Raw genomic sequence first — 15,996 nt, 5'->3', positions numbered from 1 at the left:
ACCACGTCTCTAAAAGAGCCTACGGATAAACGTGTGGAGGGTTGTCTTAAAGCGATTTACACCCTCACGGGTGCTGCACAAAGGCCCACTATTGCAGCAACATGGGCTGCAGAGGCTATTGAAGCATGGGCCTTGGAGTTAGAAACTGAAATCTCTTCTGACCATGCTAGACAATGCTTGTCATATATTGTCACAGCTTCTCGCTATAATAAAGAGGCGGCTTCTGATGCCGGTATCCTAGCAGCCAAGACATCTACTACGTCAGTCCTGGCTCGCCGGATATTGTGGCTGAGATCCTGGTCTGTGGATCTGGACTCTAGAAAAACCCTGGAGGTACTCCCTTTCAAGGGAGATATTCTGTTTGGGGAGAACTTAAATAAGATAGTGGCTGACTCGGCTACTGCCAAAACTGCCCGTCTGCCAAGTACCGCTCCTTCTGTGTGGAAGGCTAAAGGTACTTCCTTTCGACCTTCAGGTAAAGCAAAAGGTCAGGCGTACAACAAGCAGGCCCGCACTTCCAAACCTGGTAAGCCAAAGCTAAATAGAGCCTGGGCGGCCCGTCAGCCAGCTTTCAAAGCTGATAAGCCTGCCGCATGATGGGGCGGGCCTCCCCATGGGGGATCCCAGGGTGGGGGGCCGGCTTCTAGGGTATACCCAGGAATGGTTGAAGACCACTTCAGATGCCTGGGTACGGGAAGTCGTCACTCGAGGTTACGCCATAGCCTTTAAAAACCAACCCCCTCATCGATTTTGCCAGACAGACGTCCCGTTGGACCAGACAAAAGCAAAAACTCTGCATTCAGTGGTACAGACCCTCCTGGATACAGGAGTCGTAGTACAGGTGCCTCTTGCACAGAGGGGCCAGGGGTACTATTCTCCGCTGTTTCTAGTCCCGAAACCGAATGTGTCCTCCCGGCCCATTCTCAACCTCAAGGCATTGAACAGGTTTGTGAAGGTTTCCAAGTTCCGTATGGAAACCCTTCGCTCTATAGTTCTGGCTTTGGAATCTGGGTACTACATGGTCTCCCTGGACATACAGGATGCTTACCTGCATGTTCCTATAGCAGCGTCACATCAGCAATACCGGAGGTTTGCTATTGGCAACCTCCATTACCAGTTTCGGGCGTTACCTTTTGGTTTAACAACGGCTCCGCTAGTCTTCACCAAAAAGTTATGGCGGTGATGACAGTGGTACTCTGCCGTCAAGGGGTCAGGATACTGCCGTATCTGGACGACTTGTTAATCCTGGCAAATTCCCCAGAACTTCTCCTACGTCATCTACAAGCCCACGGGTGGCTCATCAACTGGAAGAAATCCTCCCTGATCCCTGCTCAGAGCATGGTGCATCTGGGAGCGCTATTGGACACTCACAACCAGAGGTTGTTCTTGTGTCAGGAGAAAGTCCTGAAGCTTCAGGACAGGATTTGTTCCTTCCTTTCTCGTCCGCATGTGTCGATACATTCGGCGATGCAGGTGCTGAGCCTCATGGTATCAGCATTCGACATGGTGGAGTATGCTCAATTCCATTCTCGCCCCCTCCAGAGGCTGATTCTAGCCGAGTGGGACGGCCTGCCTCACCGGATCAGGTCTCAAAGGATCTCATTGACTCCGGAGGTCCGTCTGTCGCTGCTCTGATGGCTCCAGGACCAACAATTGTGCAGGGGCCGTCCCTTCTGGATATCCGACTGGGTCCTGTTGACGACAGATGCCAGTCTAAGAGGTTGGGGCGCGGTGCTGGAGCAACACTCCCTTCAGGGTCGGTGGACCAAGGAGGAGTCCCTCCTCTCAATCAACATTCTGGAATTGCGGGCGGTCTTCAATACATTGAACCTAGCCCAGCATTTAATTCACAACCGTCCTGTTCAAGTGCAGTCGGACAATGCCACCACAGTGGCTTACATAAATCATCAAGGCGGCACTCGAAGCCGTCTGGCAATGAAGGAAGTCTCACGGATTCTACATTGGGCGGAACGCCATCTACCGGCCATATCGGCAATCTTCATTCCAGGAGTCCTGAATTGGGAAGCGGACTTTCTCAGTCGTCAGGACGTGCATGCCGGAGAGTGGGGCCTCCATCCAGAAGTGTTTCAACTCCTAGTGAAAAAGTGGGGTCTTCCAGACATATTTCTGATGGCGTCTCGACACAATCACAAGGTTCCGGACTTCGGAGCAAGGACAAGGGATCCTCAAGCAGCATTCGTGGATGTGCTGGCGGTGCCGTGGAGGTTTCGGCTGCCGTACGTGTTCCCTCCAGTGTCACTCCTGCCCAGGGTAATTCGGAAGTTCAAGCAAGAAAAAGGAATTCTGCTTCTCATAGCTCCAACGTGGCCCAGACGGCACTGGTTCTCAGACCTGCAAGGCCTATCGTCAGAGCGTCCAATTCTACTTCCACAACGCCCAGACCTCCTCGTTCAGGGCCCCTGTGTCTACCAGGACCTAGCCCGGCTGTCTCTGACGGCGTGGCTCTTGAAGCTTCCGTCTTAAGGGCTAAAGGGTTTTCTGAGGCGGTCATTCAAACAATGTTGCGGGCCCGGAAACCGGCTTCGGCTCGGATTTACTATAGGGTCTGGCATTCTTACTTTGTTTGGTGCGCATCTAACGATTATGACGCTTCCAAGTTTAGTATAGCCAAGTTGTTGGCTTTTCCTCAGCAGGGCCTGGTCTTAGGCCTACGTCTGGCCTCCCTCAAGGTTCATATTTCTGCCATGTCGGTGTGGTTTCAGAGAAAAATTGCGACCTTACCTGATGTGCATACCTTTACTCAGGGTGTGTTGCGTATCCAACCTCCCTATGTCCCGCCTGTGGCTCCTTGGGACTTGTCGTGGTTTTGGAGGCGTTACAAGAGTCTCCGTTTGAACCTCTTGGTTCAGCTGATCTTAAGTGGCTTTCCCTTAAGGTGGTGTTTCTGCTAGCTATTGCTTCAGCTAGAAGAGTGTCGGATTTGGGTGTCTTGTCCTGTAGTTCCCCATATCTGATATTTCACCGTGACCGGGCGGTTCTTAGGACTCGTCCCGGATATTTACCTAAGGTGGTTTCCTCGTTCCACCTTAACCAGGAGATTGTGGTTCCGGCACTTGTTTCTCCTGATCTTTCTCCCAAAGAGAAGTCTTTGGATGTGGTACGGGCTCTCCGTATCTATGTGAAGAGAACTGCTTCCATTAGGAAATCTGATTCTCTCTTTGTACTGTTTGGATTTCACAAACGGGGCTGGCCTGCTCACAAGCAGACTTTGGCCAGATGGATTAGAATGGTGATTGCACATGCTTATGTGAGGGCTGGTCTGTCGGCTCCTGCTCACATTACGGCCCATTCTACTCGGTCTGTTGGACCTTCTTGGGCGGCCCACCATGGTGCGACCCTTGAACAATTGTGCAAGGCGGCTACGTGGTCTTCAGTGAACACGTTCATAAGGTTCTATGTCTTCGATACATGCGCTTCCCAGGATGCTTCCTTTGGATGCCGGGTTCTTGTGCCCGCTACAGTGCGTCCCCTCCCATAAGGAACTGCTTTAGGACATCCCCAATGTCTATCCTTGTGGAGCACATTGTACTCCGCAGCAGAAAACGAGATTTATGGTAAGAACTTACCTTTGTTAAATCTCTTTCTGCAAGGTACACTGGGCTCTACAAGGCGCCCACCCTGACGCACTTAGCTTCTTTGGGTTGGTATGGCATTAGCCGCTGACACTTCTCCTGTCGTGAGAGTGTGGTGTATGTGGCTACTAACCGTTGTCGTCTCTTTTCCTGCTACTGCATTGGGCTGGTTAACTAAAAACAGAGCTCCTGTGCAGGGAGGCGGGGTGATATAGGAGGCGGCGCTGTGCATTCTGGGAACAGTCAAAGCTTTGAGCCTGTTGGTGCCTCAGATCAAGATCCTACTCTACACCCCCAATGTCTATCCTTGTGGAGCCCAGTGTACCTCGCAGAAAGAGATTTAACAAAGGTAAATTCTTACCTTAAATCTCGTTTTCCTCTGGGCTGGTTGGGGCTGTGGTTGGCTGTGCTGGCAGTTGTCTAGTAACTGTAGTTTTTTCCTCTGGGCTGTGCTGTGCTGGAGTAGCTGATGTCAATGGTGGTCGTGGAACTTGACTCCGGGGAAAGGCGCCAGCAAAAGTGGCGACAATCCCACCACCCAGATCATTTCCTAGGACCACATCAGTTGGGAGATCATCCATGACGGCAACTTCTCGCAACTCTGGTCCAGCTCCCCAGTCCAGGTAGACACTTGCCATGGGAACCTCTTTCTCCATTCCATCTGCCAGGGTGACCTTGGCAGTGCGACCCTGCAATACTGCAGCAGGATCGATAAGGTGGGGGCTCACTATAGTGATTGAAGCCCCAGAGTCTCTTAGGCCTTCCCCCTGCAGGGGTCCCACATGGACCGGCTGCAGGTGCATCCACATATTGTGCAGGGGCTGTCTGGCCATGCAGGTGACTCTCTCTGCAGAGTGCACAAGTTTCCCGCCACACTCCATCGGACCGACTGGAGGGGGAACAGTCTCTGTAGGCTCATCTCCACTCGTCAAACAAGCGAGCCGGGCTCCAGCACTCGGATTTGGGACGCGAGTCGGGGGTGCGGAACAGTTCATCCTCAGATGTTTACCACAGCCGTAGCACTTCTCCATTCGTGGCACCGATGGTCTCTGATTACTTGCAGGGATGGTGCAGTTGCTGGCCAAAAGCACCCGGGTTGGAGGATGCTTGTTTTTGGGGGTTATGAGCTGAAGAGGGGTGTCCTCCTGGTGGTACAGTCCGTTGGGGCTGGCTGTTGGTCAGGCGCTTCTGCAACATGCTTGTCGGCTAACTGGGCAGCCATCTTTAAGCTGGGTGGCTCCCGGTCTAGCACCCACTACTTCACTTCTGGGGCGCACCTGCAATAGAGCTGCTCCCTGCAGATCAGGTCAATCGCTGGAGGAGGGTTTTTGTGACTTCATCGTAATCCACACAGTCCTCCGTGGCCACTCCTCTATAGGCCTCTCCATGCAGAGTGGGCACAAGGTGTCTCACCCACTCTGACTTGGGTAAATCATGTAGTTTACAAGTCCTTTCAAAAACTTGTAAATGTCCATCAATGACCCCATTACTGTCTGCAAACTTAGCAAACGGTAAACGTCCCGATCTGTGTGCAGCAGTGGGCAATGGTTCCGGGTACCACGCCTTGTGATGCCCGCTCCACATGCCACATCCGAATGACAAACATGCGTTCTTGCTCCATTGCCGTTTCCCCTAATTCTGCTAGCCGATCTGCTAGGGTATCCACGCTGCTAGGGATTGCTGGGAAACATGGTTGCCGCTAGAGGGGGTGGAGCTTGTGGGTCTCACCGGTTCCTTACGAAGGTCCACCGGTGGGCCGTCCTCTTCGATGCTGATGCCCTCAGCGCTCTCTTCCTCTGCCCGGCGGGACTCCTCAAAGCTCACGAGTGCCGCCCTCATGAAGCTTCTGGACGCGCTGAAAGGGATATCCACACCCTTCTGCCGACACAATCTACAGATTGTCTTTAGACATTCCGCTGAAGTCCGCCATCTTGTGCGTTCGCCTGCGCTCAGTTACTCCTCGCCTGAGTAACTCGGCTTCTCCAATCGGGTGACCGAAAAGACGCCTGGGATTATCCCACCGCTATGCCACCAATATCTGTGACCGGACGGTCCTGTATGAGAGCCCTCACCGCTTCGCGTCCCGTCCCCAGTTGCAGAATGAAGTTTTAGGTCACACGGGAACTGGCCACATAGGGGATTCCCACATATCGTCAGTAACCACCTGTTACGGACTCCACCCACTGCGCAGTGGGCAGGTACTATGCTGCCACCACCAGACTCCTCGTAGCCGTGACATCTGGAACCACGGTTCTACTCTGTATGCGGCAACACGCTGTCTTACCACCCCTGTGTGGTGTTGACGAATCCCCAGACCTTCTTGCCTAAGCACAGCACGGTAGCAGGCACAAGGCGGAGCTTGGAGACGCTGGGTGTACCCTGGACAGCCGGAAACTGAGCTAGGTTTTGCCTAGCCCTGCAGGTCACAAGATGAAGTGGTCGTCTTGAGGCAGATGATGTTTTATTTGCCCAATACAGTCTTCAAAAAGACTCAGCAAATACAGGAAGATGTTTACAGCAGAGTGAAAATGGTATAATACACTTGGAGGCTCACAGGCCTCCTCTTTTTATAGGTTCTACACACAGTAACACAAGGGGGTAAGCCCTCCCTGTCTTCTCCAACCAATCAGGTTATCGCACAAAATATAAATAAATACAAGTTACATTTCAAAAGTGTAATGGGCCCTACACACTGGGCAATATTACTGAAAGATATGAACAATCGTGTTCATTAATGAACGAGATACTGTTCATATCTTTCAGTGTGGAGACAGCAACGATGAACGATGCGCGGCCCTGCGCTTGTTCATCGCTGGTGCCCCGTCAGCTGTGCATGCAAGCCAATATGGACGATCTCGTCCATATTTGCATGCACTGCAATGGTGCCGGGGGGGGGGGGGGGGGGGGAGGAAACTTCACTACCCCCATCACCCCCCCCCCCTCCGTTGGGTCCCCCAGATACCGTATCGGCGGACGGGCAGCTCAGTGGTGGGTCGCGCAGTGTGTAGGGCCCATAAGAATCAGACAAAGCAATGTTCTGCTCCGTTTCATACATGAACCAAACCAGTGGCTTTCCCAAACACAATCTGATTACCATGTTCCCGTCTCTTTCACAAATGGAAAATAAGATTTTACTTACCGGTAAATCTATTTCTCGTAGTCCGTAGTGGATGCTGGGGACTCCGTAAGGACCATGGGGATAGACGGGCTCCGCAGGAGACATGGGCACTTTAAGAAAGAATTTAGGCTCTGGTGTGCACTGGCTCCTCCCTCTATGCCCCTCCTCCAGACCTCAGTTAGAGAAACTGTGCCCAGAAGAGCTGACAGTACAAGGAAAGGATTTTGGTAATCCAGGGCAAGATTCATACCAGCCACACCAATCACACCGTATAACATGTGATAACAACCAGTTAACAGTATGACAAATAACAGAGCATCAGGTCAAACCCTGATGCAACCATAACTTAACCCTTATTGAAGCAATAACTATATACAAGTATTGCAGAAGAAGTCCGCACTTGGGACGGGCGCCCAGTATCCACTACGGACTACGAGAAACAGATTTACCGGTAAGTAAAATCTTATTTTCTCTAACGTCCTAGTGGATGCTGGGGACTCCGTAAGGACCATGGGGATTATACCAAAGCTCCCAAACAGGCGGGAGAGTGCGGATGACTCTGCAGCACCAATTGAGCAGCCAGGGTATCAAACTTGTAGAACTTTGCAAAAGTGTTTGAACCTGACCAATAGCCGCTCGGCAAAGCTGTAATGCCGAGACCCCTCGGGCAGCCGCCCAAGAAGAGCCAACCTTCCTAGTGGAATGGGCCTTAACTGATTTTGGCAGCGGCAATCCAGCCGCAGAATGAGCCTGCTGAATCGTGTTACAGATCCAGCGAGCAATAGTTTGCTTTGAAGCAGGAGCACCAAGCTTGTTGGAAGCATACAGGATAAACAAAGATTCTGTTTTCCTGACCCTAGCCGTTCTGGCTACATAAACCTTCAAAGCCCTGACCACATCAAGTAACTCGGAATCCTCCAAGTCAGTAGTAGCCACAGGCACCACAATAGGTTGGTTTATATGAAAGGATGAAACCACTTTCGGCAGAAATTGTGGACGGGTCCGCAATTCTGCTCTATCCGCATGGAAAACCAGATAGGGGCTTTTATGTGACAAAGCCGCCAACTCTGACACACGCCTAGCCGAAGCCAAGGCTAATAGCATGACCACCTTCCACGTGAGATATTTCAACTCCACCGTTTTGAGTGGTTCAAACCAGTGGGACTTCAGGAAACTCAACACCACGTTAAGATCCCAAGGTGCCACTGGAGGCACAAAAGGGGGCTGAATATGCAGCACTCCCTTTACAAACGTCTGAACTTCAGGTAGAGAAGCCAACTCCTTTTGAAAGAAAATGGATAGGGCCGAAAATCTGGACCTTAATGGAACCCAATTTTAGGCCCAAATTCACCCCGGACTGTAGGAAGTGAAGGAAACGGCCCAGCTGGAATTCCTCCGTAGGAGCATTCCTGGCCTCACACCAAGCAACATATTTTCGCCATATACGGTGATAATGTTGAGCTGTCACGTCCTTCCTAGCCTTTATCAGCGTAGGAATGACCTCATCCGGAATGCCTTTCTCTGCTAGGATCCGGCGTTCAACCACCATGCCGTCAAACGCAGCCGCGGTAAGTCTTGGAACAGACAGGGCCCCTGTTGCAACAAGTCCTGTCTTAGAGGAAGAGGCCACGGGTCCTCTGTGAGCATTTCTTGCAGATCTGGATACCAAGTCCTTCGTGGCCAATCTGGAACAATGAGTACTGTTCTCACTCCTCTTTTTCTTATTATCCTCAGCACCTTGGGTATGAGAGGAAGAGGAGGAAATACATAGACCGATTGGAACACCCACGGTGTCACCAGGGCATTTACAGCTATCGCCTGAGGGTCTCTTGACCTGGCGCAATACCTCTGTAGCTTTTTGTTGAGGCGGGATGCCATCATGTCCACCTGTGGCAGTTCCCACAGACTTGTAATCTGTGCGAAGACTTCCTGATGAAGTCCCCACTCTCCCGGGTGGAGGTCGTGTCTGCTGAGGAAGTCTGCTTCCCAGTTGTCCACTCCCGGGATGAACACTGCTGACAGTGCGCTTACGTGATTCTCCGCCCAGCGAGGAATTCTGATGGCTTCCGCCATCGCCACTCTGCTCCTTGTGCCGCCTTGGCGGTTTACATGAGCCACTGCGGTGATGTTGTCTGACTGAATCAGAACCGGTTGGTCGCGAAGCAGGGTCTCCGCTTGACGTAGGGCGTTGTATATGGCCCTTAGTTCCAGGATGTTGATGTGAAGGCAAGTCTCTTGACTTGACCACAGACCTTGGAAATTTCTTCCCTGTGTGACTGCACCCCAACCTCGGAGGCTTGCGTCCGTGGTCACCAGGACCCAGTCCTGAATGCCGAATCTGCGGCCCTCGAGAAGGTGAGCGCTCTGCAGCCACCACAGGAGTGACACCCTGGCCCTGGGGGATAGGGTGATTAACCGATGCATCTGAAGATGTGATCCGGACCACTTGTCCAGTATGTCCCATTGAAAAGTCCTCGCATGGAACCTGCCGAAGGGAATGGCCTCGTATGATGCCACCATCTTTCCCAGGACACGAGTGCAGTGATGCACTGACACCTGTTATGGTTTTAATAGGTTCCTGACCAGTGTCATGAGTTCCTGAGCTTTCTCCATCGGGAGATAAACCCTTTTCTGGTCTGTGTCTAGAATCTTGCCCAGGAAAGGCAGACGAGTCGTAGGAACCAACTGCGACTTTGGAATATTTAGAATCCAGCCGTGTTGCCGTAACACTTCCAGAGAAAGTGCTACGCTGATCAGCAACTGCTCTCTTGATCTCGCTTTTATGAGATCGTCCAAGTATTGGATAATTGTGACTCCTTGCTTCCGCAGGAGTACCATAATTTCCGCCATTACCTTGGTAAATATTCTCGGTGCCGTGGAGAGACCAAACGGCAACGTCTGAAATTGGTAATGACAATCCTGTACCACAAATCTGAGGTACGCCTGATGAGGTGGATAAATGGGGACATGAAGGTATGCATCCTTTATGTCCAGAGACACCATAAAATCCCCCCCTTCCAGGCTTGCGATGACCGCTCTCAGCGAATCCATCTTGAACTTGAACCTTTTCAGGTATATGTTCAGGGATTTAAATTCAATATGGGTCTGACCGAACCGTCCGGTTTCGGGACTACAAACATGGTCGAATAATAACCCCTTCCTTGTTGAAGGAGGGAAACCTTGACCACCACCTGTTGAAGATACAATTTGTGAATTGCAGTTAACACTATTTCCCTCTCGTGGGGGGAAGCTGGCAGGGCCGATTTGAGGTATCGGTGAGGGGGCATCTCCTCGAATTCCAGCTTGTATCCCTGAGACACAATCTCTATTGCCCAGGGATCCAACTGGGAGTGAACCCACTTGTGGCTGAAATTTCGAAGACGCGCCCCCACCGGGCCTAGCTCCGCCTGTGGAGCCCCAGCGTCATGCGGTGGATTTTGTAGAGGCCGGGGAGGACTTCTGTTCCTGGGAACTAGCTGCGTTGTGCAGCTTCTTTCCTCTGCCCCTGCCAAGAAAGGACGCACCTCGGACTTTCTTGTTTTTCTGTGATCGAAAGGACTGCATTTGATAATACGGTGCTCTCTTAGGCTGTGAGGAAACATATGGCAAAAAATTTGACTTTCCAGCAGTAGCTGTGGAGACCAGGTCCGAGAGACCCTCCCCAAACAATTCTTCACCCTTATAAGGTAAAACCTCCATATGCCTTTTTGAGTCGACATCACCTGTCCATTGCCGAGTCCACAGGACCCTTCTGGCAGAAATTGACATAGCATTTATTCTAGAACCCAGCAGACTAATGTCTCTTTGAGCATCTCTCATATAAAGGACAGAGTCTTTAATATGCCCCAGGGTCAATAAAACAGTATCCCTATCTAGGGTATCCAACTCCTCTGATAAGGTATCAGTCCATGCCGCTACTGCACTACAGACCCAGGCCGACGCGATTGCCAGTCTGAGCAAGGTACCTGAATGTGTATAAATGGACTTCAGGGTACCCTCCTGTTTGCGATCCGCAGCATCTTTGAGGGTAGCCGTATCCTGTGACGGCAGGGCTACCTTTTTGGATAAGCGTGTTAAAGCTTTGTCCACCCTAGGGGAGGATTCCCATCGTAACCTGTCCGTTGGCGGGAAAGGATACGCTATAAGAATCCGTTTGGAAATCTGCATTCTTTTATCTAGAGATTCCCAAGCTTTTTCACATAACTCATTCAGTTCGTGTGAGGGGGGAAAAGTTACCTCAGGTTTCTTTCCCTTCTACATATAAACCCTTGTGTCAGGGACAGGGGTTTCCTCTGTGATGTGCAAAACATCCTTAATTGCTATAATCATATAACGGATGGATTTAGCCAACTTAGGCTGTAACTTTGCATCATCGTCATCGACACTGGAATCAGAATCCATGTCGGTATCTGTGTCAACAATTTGGGATAGTGGGCGCTTCTGAGACCGACGGCCTCTGCGACATAGGATCAGGCACGGGTTGGGACCCTGACTGTCCTGAGGCTTCAGCTTTATCTAATCTCTTATGCAAGGAATTAACATTATTATTTAAAACCTTCCACATATCCATCCAATCAGGTGTCGGCACCGTCGGCGGAGACACCACATTCACTTGCTCCCGCTCTGCTTCCACATAGCCTTCCTCATCAGACATGTCGACACAAGCGTACCGACACACCACACACACACACAAGGAATGCCCTTTTTGAAGACAGTTCCCCCACAAGGCCCTTTGGAGAGACAGAGAGAGAGTATGCCAGCACACACCCCAGCGCTATAACCCAGGGATAACACAGTAACTTAATGTTAACCCAGTAGCTGCTGTTTACAGGGTCGGACTGGCCCACAGGGGTACAGGGGAAACCACCGGTGGGCCCCACTGCCTAGGGGCCCTCCTCCTCCTCTAGGGATCAGGTTCCAGACTGTGTTCTTTAATTATACATTATATATGTGTTACATTATACTGCACAGGACTACAGTGCATTGCCAATATTTATCTACACGCACTAGCAGTATTTGTCATGCACACACTAGCAGTATTTATATATTTGTCAAGGGGCCCAGCCCATGCACTCACTAATGGTTAGGCAAACCAATGTAGCGGCTGGCCACACCCCCTCTGGAGACTGACCACACCCCAAAACATGGGCCCCTACCACTGCATTTCCCGGTGGGCCCTTTATGCCCCAGTCCGACACTGGCTGTTTATATTGTGTTTTTGCGCCTAATTTATGTGCCCCCCCCCCTCTCTTTTTACCCTCTTCTACCGTGAATCTGCAGGGGAGAGCCTGGGGAGCTTCCTCTCAGTGGAGCTGTGGAGAAAAAATGGCGCTGGCGAGTGCTGAGGAAGAAGCCCCGCCCCCTCGACGGCGGGCTTCTATCCCGCTTAAATATGCATTTTCTTGGCGGGGGCTCATACATATATACAGTGCCCAACTGTATATATGTTCCCTTTTGCCAAAAAGAGGATCCAAATGCTGCCCAGGGCGCCCCCCCTGCGCCCTGCACCCTTACAGTGACCGGAGTATGTGAGGTGTGTGGGAGCAATGGCGCACAGCTGCAGTGCTGTGCGTTACCTCAGTGAAGAACGGAGTCTTCTGCCGCAGATTTGAAGTCTTCTTGCTTCTCATACTCACCGGGCTTCTGTCTTCCGGCTCTGCGAGGGGGACGGCGGCGCGGCTCTGGGATCGGACGGCGAGGGTGAGATCCTGCGTACGATCCCTCTGGAGCTAATGGTGTCCAGTAGCCTTAGAAGCAGGACCTAGCTTCAGAGAGTAGGGCTGCTTCTCTCCCCTCTGTCCCACGATGCAGGGAGTCTATTGCCAGCAGAGCTCCCTGAAAATAAAAAACCTAACAATATACTTTCTCTCAGCGAACTCAGGAGTGCTCACTGAAAAGCACCCAGCTCGTCTGGGCACAGTATCAAACTGAGGTCTGGAGGAGGGGCATAGAGGGAGGAGCCAGTGCACACCAGAACCTAAATTTTTTCTTAAAGTGCCCATGTCTCCTGCGGAGCCCGTCTATCCCCATGGTCCTTACGGAGTCCCCAGCATCCACTAGGACGTTAGAGAAATATAACTTGAATTTCAATTGCATTCACCCTCTCACACAGACAACGTTCTTGTCATTTTAAACATAAATCTGAATCCTACATAATGCAGCCTAGGAAATCTTAATTGTTGTTACACGAAACCCACTAGTTTGCATTCATAAAACACAATCTGATTTAACAGCCACTTTTGTCTCACATCTCCATGTAAAACCAGCATGGCTTATCACACAACAGGAGATGCTGAAAGCACAAACAGTCTTCTTCCAAAACCTTAGTTTGTATCTGAATGAAAATGTTTGCCCACCAAAAAGCCTGCTAATCGACACCTATCCCCTGCTGGAGCTAGGACAATTAAGATATGACTTAGTTGCTATGTACAGTACAAGTTGCTGAAGAAAAATTATCAAAGCCTGTTAGAAACAAAATAACTCATACTTGTACTTTTCTCATAAGTGCCCTGTCCATGCAGTTCTATAACTGTGCAGTCCATCATTCTCCAACTGCACACTGCGCAGTGATATAACATATAACACATGATTAAACATGCATTTGTAGAACATGGCACCAAGAGCCAATTCGCCCATTTAAAAATCGCATCTGGCGCGGAAGGTTAAACCCTTATGTGCCACGGCTGCCATTGTCCATGTGGCTGACTGGGTCTCCGGCACAACGGCGCCCAAGAGTATCATAATTTTTTTACGGCACCCTAGGCCATAAGTTTCTCATTGAGAAATTCAGCAAAAATAAATACATTAAGTATCATCCTTAGCTATGTGGTGGTGGTGGATAGGGTTGCGCTATCTTTGTCCACATATTTTATGATTGGCAGGCAGTAGTAAAATGAGATGCCTCTCTGAGAGAGGATATACAGGTGAGGGGGGCAGAATGACATGGTTGTCTCTAGGAGAGAGGACACCTGTATACAGGTGAGGAGGATAGAATGAGATGGATAAGAGAGGACACCCGTATACAGGTGAGGAGGATAGAATGAGATGGATAAGAGAGGACACCTGTATACAGGTGAGGAGGATAGAATGAGATGGATAAGAGAGGACACCTGTACACAGTTGAGGAAGACAGAATGAGATGGATAAGAGATGACGCCTGTACACAGGTGAAGGCAGAATGAGATGGATGAAACGACACCTGTGTACAGGTGAGGGCAGAATGAGAGGTCTCTTGGAGAGATGATATACAAGTGAGGAGGACATAATAAAACAGATAAGATAACATACATGACTACAGATGAGGTCGACAAAATGAGACAGATAAGAGATGACACTTGTATACAGATGAGAGGGACAGAATTAAATGGATAAGAGAAGATACCTGAATACAGATGAAGAGGACAAAATGAGACAGATAAGAGATGACACCTGTATACAGGTGAGGAGGATAGAATGAGATGGATAAGAGAGGACACCTGTATACAGGTGAGGAGGATAGAATGAGATGGATAAGAGAGGACACGTATATACAGGCGAGGATGACAGAATTAAATGGATGAGATGACACCTGTATACAGGTGAGGAGGATAGAATGAGATGGATAAGAGAGGACACCTGTATACAGGTGAGGACAGTATTAAATGGACAAGAGATGATGCCTGAATACAGGTAAGTGGGACAGAATGAGGCGGATAACAGAGGACACGTATATACAGGCGAGGATGACAGAATTAAATGGATGAGATGACACCTGTATTTAGGTGAGAAGGACAGAATGAGATGGATAAATTATGATACCTATATACAGGTGAGGACAGAATGAGACTGATAAGATATGATGCCTGAATACAGGTGAGGATGACAGGATTAAACGGATAAGCGATGACACCTGTAGTTAGGTGAGAACAGAATGAGCTGGATTAGCGATGACACCTGTATACAGACGAGGTCAGAATGAGAGGTCTCCCGGAGAGATGACACCTGTATACAGACGAGGTCAGAATGAGCGGTCTCCCGGAGAGATGACACCTGTATACAGACGAGGTCAGAATGAGCGGTCTCCCGGAGAGATGACACCTGCACACAGGTGAGGAGGACAGAATAAGATGACACCTGCATACAGGTGATAAGGAGTCATCAGAGACTGCTCTGTGTACCCTGTGGCTGCTGCTCCCTCCCCGCAGGTTATGCAGCCTCTTATCTCGCTGCTGCTGAATACAGACCCTCACCTTCAACACTCTGACGGCGGCGCCCCGTGCTCCGGTACCGGGCTGGCTGGCTTCATGCCCTCCCTCCCCGGTGGGACCCGCAGGTGGATCCGGTCTCTTGTCGTCCATCTCCTCCTCGGTGGGGGCCACTGTACGGACTCTGACGTGAGTCCCGGGGAGGAGGAGGAGGAGAGGCCCGACACGCACTGGGCGGGCAGCGGCAGACGCGCAGTAGCACGGGTAGGAGGAGGAGGGCTGACGTGCCGGGGGCCGGGCTACTCCACTATACACTGCTGCTGTTACTACTGCGGTGTTACCGCCCGGCACACGCACAGTATTATTACGGTGTCATTACTGAATGGTACAAACCTTAGCCACCCGGTAGCTCTGAGTGCCGGATCAGGCTGGGAGTTGTAGGTCCACCGCCGTATTACAAGCGCTCACTGCTAATGCGACACTGCACACATGACCTTAGACCCAGCTGATCCGGGTTCTATCCCGGAGGTCACCCTGTAGTCCACATACCCCAATCCCTTCCCAGTCAGCTAGTAGCCCACATGCCACCCCATACCCCCTTCCCAGGCAGCTAGATGCCCACATACCTCCCCATCCCCTCTTCCAAGTTAGCTAGTAGCCCACATACCTCCCCATCCCCTCTTCCAAGTCAGCTAGTAGCCCACATACCTCCCCATCCCCTCTTCCAAGTCAGCTAGTAGCCCACATGCCACTCCATCCCCTCTTCCAAATCAGCTAGTAGCCCACATGCCACTCCATCCCCTCTTCCAAATCAGCTAGTAGTCCACATCCCACCCCATCTCCCCTTCCCAGGCAGCTAGTAGCCCCCCCCCCCCCCCCCCCTTCCCGCTCAGCTAGTAGCCCACATGCCACCCCTTCCAAGTCAGACAGTAGCCCACATGCCACTCCATCCCCTCTTCCAAGTCAGCTAGTAGCCCACATGCCACTCCATCCCCTCTTCCAAATCAGCTAGTAGTCCACATCCCACCCCATCTCCCCTTCCCAGGCAGCTAGTAGCCCCCCCCCCCCCTTTCCCGCTCAGCTAGTAGCCCACATGCCACCC

At 51.0% G+C, this 15,996-nt stretch overlaps 1 protein-coding gene across 4 annotated transcripts in view; it reads right to left on the bottom strand.

Annotated features, from left to right (window-relative positions):
• The window catches only part of PHLPP2 (PH domain and leucine rich repeat protein phosphatase 2), a 110,179-nt gene extending 94,792 nt beyond the window's left edge, over window positions 1-15,387 (bottom strand). For 3 of the 4 annotated variants that reach the window (XM_063945488.1, XM_063945490.1, XM_063945491.1), the window contains exon 1: window positions 14,940-15,237. In XM_063945488.1, the coding sequence (XP_063801558.1) occupies window positions 14,940-15,047 (108 nt within the window). In that variant the 5' untranslated portion in view covers window positions 15,048-15,237. Of the gene's footprint in view, window positions 1-14,939; window positions 15,238-15,287 lie in introns of those variants that run through there. The other variant, XM_063945489.1, reaches the window with a different exon arrangement.
• Between the last annotated feature and the right edge of the window lie 609 nt (window positions 15,388-15,996).

This window comes from Pseudophryne corroboree, chromosome 11 (genome assembly GCF_028390025.1).
Source record: "Pseudophryne corroboree isolate aPseCor3 chromosome 11, aPseCor3.hap2, whole genome shotgun sequence".
In the NCBI taxonomy this organism is placed as follows: domain Eukaryota; kingdom Metazoa; phylum Chordata; class Amphibia; order Anura; family Myobatrachidae; genus Pseudophryne; species Pseudophryne corroboree.
This window is presented reverse-complemented; position numbering and strand designations above follow the sequence as displayed.